The sequence below is a fragment of the Cebidichthys violaceus genome, unplaced genomic scaffold, assembly GCF_023349555.1.
Source record: "Cebidichthys violaceus isolate CVI_PGR_0920_01 unplaced genomic scaffold, fCebVio1.0.p SCAF_7, whole genome shotgun sequence".
NCBI lineage: Eukaryota > Metazoa > Chordata > Actinopteri > Perciformes > Stichaeidae > Cebidichthys > Cebidichthys violaceus.
Genome location: NW_027176927.1, coordinates 673,159 through 686,437, shown reverse-complemented (window position 1 = coordinate 686,437; position 13,279 = coordinate 673,159). Strand labels below are relative to the sequence as shown.

Genomic DNA, 13,279 nt, shown 5'->3' with positions numbered 1-13,279 from the left:
GATGGATTTCATTTGGAAAGACATTTAAAAATATGAAGCTATATGTTGTTTAACCTGGTCCTCTTGATTCTGCTCTCTTCTCTCCACAGTGATCTCAGCAGTGTCACTCCGCTCTGAACAGACTCTTCCTCTCAGAACTCTTCTACCTCTTTCCTCTTTGTGGAAACAACGTTAATGCAAAGTATTGTCTCCTCTTGTCAGACTAACACAATTCCATGCAGTTATAATCTCACAGTATCACAATATGCATCATATATCCTTTGGGGAAGTTGTACCTTTAACACTGAATCATGAAGGAAAGGGAAACTATTTTGCTGATACACCACTTTTAAGACAGTGAACTGATACAAAGCATCTATGGCAGTACACACTCAATAAGAACAAAAGACTCCGATCATCTTGAGACACATCTTGTGTCACTGATAAATGTATTAAATACCCGCACAGAATGTGTTCCTCCATTTTAGCTTCAGCTTTTTTGAAAGCACTTCTGTATTTGTACAATGTGCAGAAATTTCAGTGTCTCTGGTAACTTCCTGTTCTCACATTGGGCTGCTACACTTCGACTGTCTTCGGTTAATGAGCTGCAATTCTGTCAAATTGATCATCTGTTGCTGTATACTTTATATCTGCATATTGAACACTGAACCTGTAGAGGAGTGCGTGCCATAGAGCTTGAGAGGACTTTCTAAGAGCTTTCAGTGAGAACAGTGTTTTCTGTGCATGAAACTCACAGCTAGTAGTGAGAGTAAGGTTGATTTTTACTACTACATTACATTACATTACAGTCATTTAGCAGACGCTTTTATCCAAAGCAACTTACAATAAGTGCATTCAACATTGGTAATCAAAAGAACTGCTAGTCACCAGAAGTCATAAGTACATCTCCTTTTCCAAACAAGCATCTAAGAGCATGAAGCAGAGCATAACTCAGAGCCAAAGTACAGAAACAAAGAAAAACAGTTAGTGCTATAAGTAATACGAATACAATAAGTGCAACAAGCTAGTGTGAGAACAATAAGCTAAGTGGAAGGCTCAGGGTAGCACTTCCTGAAGAGGTGGGTTTTCAGCCTGCGCCGAAAGATGGGCAGCGACTCCGCTGTCCTGATGGCAGTACTAGTAATCCATTACTATAAAGTGAGAACAAGTGACAACAACTGATCTGGAGAACTGTTTCAAAATTATATTAAATTGTTTATTTTCTCTCTTTAAAGAATGAATGCAAATTCTCCTCACCAAAATGATGTGTACTGAAAATGAAATAACAGACACGTTTTCTGTTGCCGGAATGATCATTTATTTGTGCAAAAAGCTGAATAGTAGTAAAAAGAACAGAGCTGCGCTTGCAAACATAAAAGCACTGGAGATCCAGCAGAGCACTTAGGATACAGATATATTACCACTGAGAGGGATCTAACTTTGAATATTTCATAGAAATGCATTTAAATAAGCTATTATCGAACAAATGATGGAAATATTTAGGGTTCAGCGTGTCACCCTGCAAATTACTGGACAACTCGGTCACTTTACTTCATGAGCCACAGCTACACATATTGTGGCTTTAAATAAAAGTTCAAAACAAAAGTGCACTTTATTACAAAAAGAGCTGCACTGAGCGCGACAACACATGTATTCACACATCCATTTCAAACTTCTCCTCGTCACCTACAGACTTCAGATTCACTCCCTTACCTCAAAAAACATCAACACTCAAAACACACTTATTTAAATCATTCTCTATATTTTATCCCCTTTGTAAAGTGTCTGAGTTTTTTGAAAAACACTTAACTAAATAAAAAGTATTATTATTATTATTATTTATGTTTAATTTTCAATGAACATGTACACACGCTTTCCTTAAAAGGAAATCTACTTCGGCCTCACACACCAGCATCACATCTAAAACATGAATTTCTGCACTATATCGACCCCCTGTTGCACTAAAGCTCATGCTATGTTTAATGTAATGCTTGACTCACTGCATACTATGTCCCGTCTGTCTACGCTCAATCACTTGTTGTGTTTTGTCTTGCTTCCCCCAATTTAAAAAATGAAAGAAACATTCATTGTTAAGTCACTCCACCAAGTCCGTCCATCTCGCCCATTATTTCATTCACATTTGAGTACACTGCCACATCCTCACCTCCCTCCTCCTTTGACATACACTCTTTTGTCTCCTTATCTTCCCCTGTCATCACCTCCTCCTCTTCTCTGCCCTCCAACATTTCACTGGCCTCAGCGCCATCGTCTTGTCCCTCCTCTGTATATTTGTTCTCATTAATCTCGGCATACTCTGTGTCTGTGGTCTCTTGCGTATCCTCTGCTCCTGTGGGACTGATGTCACTCCACCTCTCTTGGTTCCACATCACCGTCAGGGGCCGATTGCCCAGCAGCCTGAGCTCCTTCTTCAGATTCCTCTTGGCCATGGGTCCCATCATTTTCCACTCCTTGACCAGCATCGATCTGTCAGGTAGAATTCACAAATTATAATTAATTTGCCAACTGATACGTGACATTTCTACATCCAGGCTACAACTGGTTCCTACTGAAACACTTGAAACAATTTTATCCACAAGTCGCTGACATGATCATGACTGTTTTTATCTTAGTTGTAGTTAAGATTGCTGCTGTGCGATAATGCAGTGCAGTCCTTTCTAGTCTATACTTACAACCGCATTGCAGTGCAACAATAAGAGCACTATGACAGTGTGAAAATGAGTGAAACAAAAGAAAAACAATGGCAATGCATGTCTCCTCACAAGACTAATCAACATTTAACTAATATAGTGCACACTGTAGTAGCCAGCTGTGTTAATATAAATACCAGTGGAACCGCTTGAGTCGGCACCATCTCCAGAGCTTCAGCCATATTACCAGACTTCTTCCGTTTATTTCTGGGGAGGAAATGTATTGAACAAGAACAAATGTTACTACTAAACAATGAATAAGCAATAATGATTGAATCAAAGTCACTCTTAAAAAATGAAAAAGGCCACATGTGATATGCGTTGTGTTACCAAAACACTATATAATAAAAGACACAATCCTCACAAGACAATCAAATTCAAGCAAGTTTCTAGCCTATGCAAACTGATTATGTACACTACATTTATATATTATTCGATTTACATATGCCTTTATTTTGGAAGAACACCTTCAAAAATGTTTGCAGAATACCTTGGATTATGGTTAGCATTAATAAACATAAGATTCATGAGTTGCTGTAAAATGGATCGAGTATGCTAAAACACTGATGTGGCCCTTGATGACTGATAACACATGAATAATGCCTAGAACTTTTATTAAAAATAAATAAATAAATAAAGAAGAGCAATGCATGGATGTCAAAAAGATGCACAGTTATAAAAGTAAAAGAGTACCTGCAGCATTTTACGGCCAAGCAGCAGATGGTTGCTGAAAGGAGTATCCCAATCACAAACGTAATGATGGCTTGCAGCTGTATGAAGGTTATTAAAAATGCGTAGAGTGGATCTGGAATGGAGAGGAACGAAAGTCCTTATTGCTGCTGCTTCATGATGAAACATATTTATAAAAATTAAGTATTGAAAATGTCATAAAGTAGTGGTCTAGAGTCAGGGAGGTTTGGTATTTGTCAAAACTTACCGCCTTGTTTCAACTCATTTATTCTGACTGTGAGGTTCTTTTTTGCTTTCCCGATTTCATTGCTGCTGACACACTCAACAGTGGTGTAGTTGCGGCGTTTTACAGACACAGTGGAGTTGATGACAGTGTGGCTTGACTGATTGGTAATGACAGAGTATTCAGAGGGAATCTCCAACATCGGCCATGTGATGGTGGGTAAAGGAAACCCTTCACTGATACACACACAAGTCAGGACCTCCGACTGGACCTCACATGGAGGGCTACTTAAGAACTTTGGAAGAACTGCAAACACAAAAGAAGAATCTCAACAACACAGCAAACAATAAAGTAAAACAAAGTGAACATCTTTCCATCTACAGCCTACTTACATTTCACGTTTACTTCAGCAGGTGTAGTCAGAGTGGTGATCTGGTGCTCTGCAGTACAGATGTACTGTCCAGAGTATTCTGCTGTCACATTAAGGATGACAAGAGTGGCTGATCCAGAGTCGTTCTGCAGGACGATTACATTTTCACTTTGCAGGTTTTTGTTGGAGTCAAGTTTGGTCCAGGTGACAACAGAAGGAGGGGAACTTTCAACACTGCAGGTTAGATTTAGAGCATCTCCCTCTTTAACTGTTGTCATTCCGGTGATCACAGGTTTCTTCACATCTTTAAAACAAAATTTTAGACAAACGTTTAGAATTTGTCAGACAAATGTTTTATCCTAAATATGTGGCTCCAGGCTGAAAACCACCTGGAAGTCTTAAAAATACCTCAATATGTGTGAAATATTTTATATAAAATTATTATGTTGGTTAGAACCCACTATGTAAGAAAAAAAGCATCCATCCAGACACAAAAATATTGAACAGGAAGCATAAAAATATATGAAAAGCTGTTCACTTTGTCACTTGCTTTTCTTTCTGGCTCAACGAGCGAGTGAGAGAGAGAAACCGAAGCAATAGTCAAGCGAGCTAGAAAGTGACTGAAGAGGGATCGTCTATAGAGAGAACAAAGCCAGTGTCATTGTTCAGATCTTAATTCACCTCAAATCTATCTACACAATGTTTTAAAATCCCACAAATTCCCAACATTTCTGCAAGAACACCGTTGAGGTTGAAAAATCCAACAAACTTCATAAAACCATAAAAAATGACATGACAACGTAAAGGTGAGAATAAAGTGCAGTATGTGCTTATACTCACAGTTCACATTCACATTCAGAGTCACTGTCTCCTCTGTAGTGATGTTGTTGGTGAAGCTGACCTTACAGGTGACGTTGGTGCCGTGCTGTTCAGCTGAAGGGTCAAAGGTGAAAGTTGAGCTGTGTCTCTGTGTGACAGCAGGTAGATTCTCAGTCTTGACAGCAGTGATGTTTCCTGTGACGTGAGAGTCCTTCTCTCCTGCTCCTCTCCACGTCCAGGTGATTTTAGGATCAGATCCAGAGCAGAGACCAGGAGCAGTGCAGCTCAGTGTGGTCTGCTGTCCCTCTGTCAGAGGAGGAATCATCACTGTGGGCTTCTGGGTCAGACCTGAAGGGAGAGCAGTCGATGAGTGGAATCAGGTGAGCAGCCTGAAGGTCACCATTCACTTAAGTTCAGGCTGAAATAATCTGATACTTTGTTAAACATCTCGATGGGGCAATAAGTCCGAGTTTTATCAGGACCTGGTGCAGTTCCTACTGTTTGCCCACAGAGGTCGACAAACCTTTTCAAATTACAAATACAGCAAATATGTTGAATAGAATGAACATCTTCACTGTATGTATTTGTTGAAGCACTTCATACCTTTAACAGAGACAGTTGCTTTTGGGGAGAATGTAAATCCACTCTCAGCTGAATTCATGATTCCATCAACTCTGAGTTTATATGATCCAGAGTCTGACTCAGTGAGGTCATTGATGATGATGCTGCAGTTCTTCTGACTCACGTCAGGCTCCAACAGTGAAACTCGTCCCGTAAACCCAGACTGAACTTTGTTGTTGTTGTTAGTGTGGAATATCACGACTGAATCCCCACATCTTCTTTTAGATGGTTCACATTTGTACCACACCATATGTTGGGGTGTAAAGCCAGAAGGAGTGGTGAAAGAACACGGTATCACACCACAGAGTCCAGCCTCTGCTGTTATTTCTCCATCACTGAGAGTGATACAGTATGACAAAGCTATGTCACAGTATTCCCTCAATGATGCACCTGTTAATGGAAACAGTGAAACAAATACATTGAAAGGAGATATTTAAATCTCGATAATACTCCATGATATTTAATAAGTGGTAAAGGAGCGCTTCTACTGCGACTGTTTTTGTTTTACAAAACAAAAACAAAACATTCCATTTAAATTTACATTTACAATAAATACTTAATAAAACAAGTCAAATATACTATTTCATCTATCAGTCCCAAAGTTCCCAAATCACTCAATAGACGCTTTGAGTAATGCTACTAATGAGGACATTTATCACAGCATATTGTTATCTATTTTGTTCATCTCTTTTATTGTTGGCATCACAACAAGATTATAATAAAATATATACATACCTGTGTCAGCAGTGAAGCCTCTCACAGAGAAGAGCAGAGTCGTCCAGATGAGAACAAACATCCTGATTTGAAGATTGAGACAGTCAGTGTCTTTTCCTTTCAGAAGGACAAACATTCAAACGTTTCACTTTATGAAACTGGAGCAGAATAATCTCCACGGTTGACAGCACAGTTTCAAATACATGATGTTGCAGGTTCACGTTTTCTGTAGTGACATTGATACATGTGGCTAACATCATCTTCAGGGTTGTGATTCCCACAAAATGGTTTATTTCCAAGGATTTTGTAATATCTGTTCCATAAAACTGCTGAATAAATAAACTGAAATCATCTGAAGAAATTTTATCTACCCCCCCCCCCCCCAATGAAATGCACACATTAGTTTACAAGTAAACAAGGAATTCTAAAAAGCATTTTATGACATTAGTAAGGAGAGAATGACTTCTACAGTCTTCATTTATAATTTAGAAATATGATTTAAAACGTAAGGTGAAGGTTGTGTTTTACCTCTTGACCTCTCTCTCTTCTCACCACAGTGATCTCTGCTGAGTGTCTCTGCTCTGAACTGACTCATCCTCTCTTTTGTAATTCGTTCCTCCCTTGTGCTACAACAATTTTAAAGGAAGTTTCTCTTCACACTGCTGGCCCTCGTTAGACTGCCACACTCACAAATCTCTTAAATGTGTGCATATGTTAATATGAATATATACTGTGTATCAAGTTGATAATGTGCAACTTTAACGCTGAATAATAAATAAAAAATGTTTTTTTTTCTCCAGGACTGTAAATGGGTGAGGAACTCTGAGAAAGGGGAAGTATGATGTGTGAGAAGATTGTGTCACCTAAGGAAACCAAATACCTCATCAATCAACTGTCCTTCTACACTGAAAAGCACAACACAATACATACATGTGCATATAGGGTGGTGAATGTGCATGCATGTGAATGGTCTGTACTACAACTGCTGTCTCTAATTAAGTGCATGAAATACCGACAGATAAAAAAATAAGATATTTCTTTTAATCCTGGTTCTTAACTCAACTGCAAGAAGCTCCATATTTGTAGCAGTGTGGTTTTTATGGTTTAATGTGCAACATCTCAACGACACTTTGAGATGGTAGATTATGACCATAACTATATTTAACTGCTAACTGGCTTTATAGTTGGCCTTATCTGTTTCTATATGCTGCATATTGAACACTCACTACGGAACCTGTCAACATTGTAGAATGTACAAGACGTTTTGTTGTAAATGAAAACTCTTGATTTCATCTCAAACATCAACAAGAAGTTGATTCCTGTAACACATTAAAAAGAGAAGTAAACTATGACTTGCTAGTTTGTCTAAAGTAGATACAAATTGGGTCAAACATTTTATCAGTTTGAAAAAACAAATCAATCCAAAAAGCTGAATAAAATATTTGTTTTTTTAATTGAAAACGACATACTGATCTGCAATTTGTTGTTTAACAATCCTTCCTATTTTATATAAAAATGAATGCATGAATCCACACCAGTTTAAAGGAGAGTGTAACTTTTTTTTTTTTTGTTTACATACAATACTAACATGCATATGTACATCAACATTTCTGCAATTGTTGATCCTGTTCACACTGGCCCTGAAGACTTCCCATCAGAATTCAATTCCACTGTAATAGATTGAGAAAAAAATCTACAGTCATTCTGTGAAAACATGCATCATTAAATTCAGCTGAAGCTAAAATGAGGCTTCAGCTGTCTGAGTTAGACAGCTCCACATCTACAAAAGCTCTTTTAAGGATGAAATGTGCTCTGTGTTACTACCCTCCACTGCAAAGCAGCAAAAAAAAAAGGTTCCCTATCTTTTACACTGGAATTGCTTCAGGAAGGAATTTAACTCTTTCAATATACATTCCAGTATTGTATTGAGACAGACATGTCAACATTTCAACCTATCCTTTGAGTTTCTTTGCTGCAGACACTTTAAATGAAAAGGAAACAAGATTAAGACACTACAGCCACTACAGCACTGTGTCAAGTGCAGTGGTGCTTTAAACTAAATGCTAACTTACTTACAATACAATGCTAGCATGCTATCATTTGCTAACTGGCATTAAACAAAACATACAGGGGAGTCATTCGTTTTGCAGGTATTTGGTCACATGTAAACAAGTTTAGGGATAACCAGTGTTAATAGCATTTTATCCTGAGGTGGACATGTACGCATGTCTCTACCATACAGACAGTTCGTTCAAAACCACATGCCAACCTGATGGTGGAGCAAAGGGAAAGTCACAGGATGAACAAAGTCATTGTGATGCATCCCCTGGGGAACATGAATAACACTTAATGGGAATCCATCCAATAGTTGTGGAGATATTTCAGTCTGGATCACAGTGGTCAGACAAACCAATCAACAGACTGATGTTGTCATCCCTAGAGCCACGCTGAAATAGAGACATCTCTGACTTAAGACACATGTTTATTCTAGTTAAATAATATGTTTTTTTTAACAAAAGCACACTTCAGCTCTAAGTAGCAAAGAGGACCAAGGTGGTTGTCCCTTTATACACCAGTGGAGGAATAGCGGAGTCAACTTCTTCATGGATGTGGGTGCTTTGGGTGATTTGGGTTGTTTATGAAAAGTCAACACATTTAAGCTCAATAACACTTGAATAAGGAAACTGTCCAACTTCCAGTTTACCCTCAGCTGAATGAATGGATGGATTTACAAAGCCCCTAACATGTGGAGGTGTGAAGCGTCTCCGTCACTTCGCCTCAGGCTGAATGTGGCGTTTGAAGACCGCAGCTGTTAGAAACCGTTCACAGGACCGCCATTCATTCACTGGAATAACAATCCATCATCAGTCCATTACATCAATCCATCACAACTGATGAGAGCAAAGAAACTTTATCCTCACGCAACTCCACCATGCAACAGTCCTCAAATCTCAGACATTATATCCTTCACGTTGGAGTACACTGCATTGTCCTCCCCGTCTTCCTCTTCAGGAACACAAGGTTCCGTCTCTTCATCCTCCGTGACCATCTCCCCCTCCAACACATAACCTTCCTCTTCGCCATTGTTTTCCACTTCCTCTTTTACTTCTTTCTTAATTTCAGCATACTTCGGTCTCTGCGGTTTCTTGCTTCTTTGCTGCCTCCCTGGTAGTCTTTCTTCTGAAGACGGAGAAATCGATGCTGGCGTACTCCACATCGTTAGGTCCACCATTGAGATCAGGGGCTGCTTGCTCTGCTGCCGCAGCTCCTTCTTCTCCTTCAGCCAACTCTTGGTAGAAGGTCTGATCATCATCGACTGCTTGACCAGCATCGATCTGTCAGGAACAACGTAGTTTAGACAACTCATTCAGCAGCTGCAACATGAATGAAATAGTAGCGTTTGAAAAAGAATTAGCTTGAAGCTGCTTGGCTTTGAGCTGACTAAAGTTTTGTTTATACAAGCTCCGAGTATGTACAGAGGTGTTTATACTCTATGAGCTGTGCGCTGCATTATTCCCCAAAACGCCAGAGGGCATACAAATAAAATGAACTGTGAAGAATCAAAAAGACAACGAGTGCAACGCATAGATATGCCCATAGACTGTAGGTGTAACTGGAAAAAGCCATAAACTAACCTCCACAATGAAGGGTTTGCAAAAACATTTGACTGGTGTGTTGCTTAAGCAAAGCTATTCTTAAAAGGTCACAAATAAATAATAAAGGATAGTGTAGGGTTAGCACTATTGGAATTGGATCACAGAATATCAGCTGAACAAACTATGGACTGACTAAACCTCTATGATCTATTCACTGAGCAGACTGCAGAGGGCCCAAAATATTTAGAGACCAGAAATGAGCACCGTTATAGTTCCATAATAGTCTAGGGTTACAACAATATTTCCCCTCACATTTAACACTCTGGGGACATCGACTTAATCGTTCAATAATCGTTTTTCCTTCTTTTACATTTGGTGTCCGAAATATTCTCTCTGTCTCTGTTAAAATAGTCATTTTTAGGAAAGAAGAAAATCATCAATATAACAGGTGATCCCAAAATGTTTATCAGAATTAATAGAAATACCAGTGGAGCCTCTTGACTGGTCGCCATCTCCAGAGTCTCATCCCGATTTCTAGAGATCTTCTGATTTTTTTCTGGAAAAATGTATCAAAAACAGTAACAAATTAACATTAATTTCGGCGTTTTATCCACAAACAACAGCCGGGAATTAATAATTAATAATGAAATAGTGTACCTGTGGCATTTTGTGGCCAAACAGCAAAGCACTGCTGAAAGAAGTAACCCAATCAAAAAGGCAATGATGACTTCCAGCCATGAAACTAGTTCTGTGGACTGATCTGCTATCAAGAGGAACAAAAGAAAAATGTCTGTCCATGTCGTTCTGAGCGCTAATATGCAACATTGTATTATCTTCTGACAGCTTGCTCAATGGTTTGTCCAATTAGAAAAGGTCACAGTGAAATAATTAGGGTACTAAAGATGTCATAAGGCAGTGGTCTACAGTAGCTTCAGTGTTTTAGTTGAGAACACTTACCTTTTACTTTTTTTTCTAATATGGTCATTTGTATTTTGAGGTTTTCTTTTGCTTCCCCATTTCCATTGCTGCTGACACACTCAACAGAAGTGTTGCTGTGGTCTTTTACAGTTAGGGTGACGGTGCTGTTGACTGTGTGGTTTGACACAGTGGTAATGATGGAGTACTCAGTGTGGTTCTTCAACAGCGGCCATGTGATGGTGGGTAAAGGAAACCCCTCACTGATGCACACACAAGTCAGGACCTCCGACTGAATCTCACACCCAGAGCTTTTGAAGATCTTTGAAAACCCTGTAAGCACACAAGCAGAATCACAATCTCAAAACAAAATGCTGAGAGTGTGAACATGAACTTCCTTGAAGTACAGTCTACTTACGAATCACTGTTACATCAGCAAATGTAGTCACAGTCCTGTCCAGGTGTTGTGCTGTACAGATGTAGTGTCCGGAATCTTCTATCGTCACATTAGAGATGACAAGTGTGGCTGATCCAGTGTGGTTCTGCAGGTCGGTGTCAAGTCCATTGAACAGCTTTGTGTTGGAGTCAAGTACAGTCCATGTGATATGAGATGGAGGGAAACTTTCAACACTACAGGTTAAATTCAGAGCATCTCCCTCCTCCACTCTTGTATCACCTGTGATTAAAGGTTTCTTCATATCTGTGAAGCAAATAATGAACAAAATATTTCAAGTTAAGATACGGTGAAGAGGTTGGAAACGAATACTAGATTTATTGTCATTGCATTCATGCATTGTCTGCAGTATGTTCCTTTTTAAATAGGACCACAGCAGGGCGCCAACTTCTAAAGATGTTCAGACTCTACACACACTGGTTTTAACAGACAACACAAGTTGTTATGATTCTAAAGATTTGGCTCCAATTTGGAGCCACCTGGAAGTCTTCACATTGCCTTCATCGATCCAAAGGCTTTTTTAAAAACTAATTTCCATTAGAAACTAAAGCAAATACAGTAAATTTTTGCTGCAATAGAAAATGCCCATTGAGGTGGTCTCACATATGTTTCAAGGTGAGGGGCAGTGGAAGTCATTCATAATTAACTTAGAAGACTTAAGGTTTTTCTCTGCTCTAAACATTTAAAGAAAGAGCAAAATACTACAATAAATGTTCTGTCTTAGAACAGATGTACATTGTACTTACATATGACTTTTACATCAACGTTTTCCACCAGGGTATTATTCAGATATTTTGCTCTGCAGATGTATAGTCCAGACTCTTCTGTTGTCACATTCGAGATGGAAAAAGTGCCGATTCCACTTTCTGTCTGCATGAAGGTCTCAGTGTTGTTCTGCCAATTTGTTTCTGTTGCATTTTGCATGTTTGTCTCAAAAGGTTTTGTCCACGTGATGCTGAGATGGAGGGAAACTTTCAACACTGCAGGTCAGATTCAGAGTACATCCACACTACTCCGTTTTGGTTTGGAAATGCATATGTTTTGCTACGGTTACACTGAGCGTCCACACTACGCCAGCTTTTTCGAGCACCGTAAACGGAGGAGTTAAGGAACGATCCCGAAGCTGGATAACTTTGAAAACTCCGGGTAGCATATTCGTGTGGACGGACGGAAACGCATAACTTTGGAAACGATGACGTAGACACCCGCGATCGACTACCAGGTTAATTTAACGCAGACAACTGATTACAGGCATTGCTGACCTTGTTGTCTTTACTAGCAGCTGTTGTCCGGTTAAAGTCTGCATGTCTGCGGAGGAAACAGCTGTTATAGTACAGTATGTCAAAAAAAAAAGTCATAGTATAACATTTCGGAAAAAAAAGTCAGAGTATAGTATGGCTCGTGAATGAGATTTTGAAGGGCTTTAATTTTGAAATGCTACATCAGAATGTCTTGTTTTTTCTGAGTGACACCTTGAGGTGGTCTTCTATTAACCTGAAGTGAAATTATTTTGTAACTATGCACCGAAAAAAAGTCATAGTATAGTATGTCGAAAAAAAAAATCATAGTATAACGTGTCTAAAAAAAAAAAGTCATAGTATAGCATGTCGGAAAAAAAAATAGTATAATGTGTCTAAAAAAAAAAGTCATAGTATAGTATGTCAAAAAAAGCTCATAATATAATGTCGAAAAAAAGTCAGAGTATAGTATGGCTCGTGAACGAGATTTTTAACTGCTTTAATTTTGAAATGCTACATCAGATTTTCCTGGTTCTCTCTGTGTGACACTTTTGAGGTGGTCTGCTATTAACCCGAAGTGAAATTATTTTGTAACTAAGCACCGTTTCCTCTAAAATCAAATCTGAAATTAGACAAATTGTCTCATGAATGTGATTTGAAGTTGGCTCATGCATGCTATTTTGAAGGGCTTTAATTTTGATTACAGTTTGTTATTAGGATTCATTATTCGAGAGTCATTGTTTATTTATACATCCCATCAGGGGTCTTCCTGACAGCAAGAGCAACCTGCTGCGATTCATCCAGGAGGTCCATGGACACAACCTCCACCAGAGGCCCTTACACACACCTGTCGTGGTGCACTGCAGGTGTGTGTGTGTGTGTGTGTGTGTGTGTGTGTGTGTGTGTGTCAGATAGCCATGTTCTGATCCATTTGTTGAAATTCTCCTTAAAC

General features: G+C 39.0%; 2 protein-coding genes across 2 annotated transcripts; both read right to left on the bottom strand.

The window, feature by feature from the left end:
- Nucleotides 1-1,289: 1,289 nt before the first annotated feature.
- LOC137891316 (sialic acid-binding Ig-like lectin 5) lies at nucleotides 1,290-5,533 on the bottom strand. Its single transcript, XM_068735872.1, has 7 exons — nucleotides 5,393-5,533; nucleotides 4,811-5,137; nucleotides 3,993-4,274; nucleotides 3,625-3,906; nucleotides 3,381-3,492; nucleotides 2,825-2,894; nucleotides 1,290-2,463 (listed from the first exon to the last, which is right to left on the bottom strand). Exons 1-7 carry the CDS (start codon nucleotides 5,448-5,450, stop codon nucleotides 2,341-2,343), a joined length of 1,254 nt encoding a protein of 417 aa, XP_068591973.1. The 5' UTR covers nucleotides 5,451-5,533; the 3' UTR covers nucleotides 1,290-2,340.
- Nucleotides 5,534-8,772: 3,239 nt separating this feature from the next.
- Nucleotides 8,773-12,242, bottom strand: LOC137891010 (lachesin-like). The gene is given in 9 exon segments (XM_068735409.1): nucleotides 8,773-9,251; nucleotides 9,253-9,459; nucleotides 10,206-10,275; nucleotides 10,378-10,483; nucleotides 10,678-10,968; nucleotides 11,054-11,335; nucleotides 11,836-12,046; nucleotides 12,048-12,098; nucleotides 12,180-12,242. Coding segments are annotated over 9 exon segments (1,464 nt in total). The 3' UTR covers nucleotides 8,773-9,068.
- Nucleotides 12,243-13,279: the final 1,037 nt, after the last annotated feature.

Coding starts and splice junctions, on each gene's coding strand:
- LOC137891316 (XM_068735872.1), bottom strand. CDS start 5,450: ATGAATTCAGCTGAGAGTGGATTTACATTCTCCCCAAAAGCAACTGTC. Junction 3,493..3,624: donor AAATGAGTTGAAACAAGGCG/GTAAGTTTTGAC, acceptor TCTCCATTCCAG/ATCCACTCTACGCATTTTTA. Junction 2,895..3,380: donor TTGGCCGTAAAATGCTGCAG/GTACTCTTTTAC, acceptor TTTCCTCCCCAG/AAATAAACGGAAGAAGTCTG.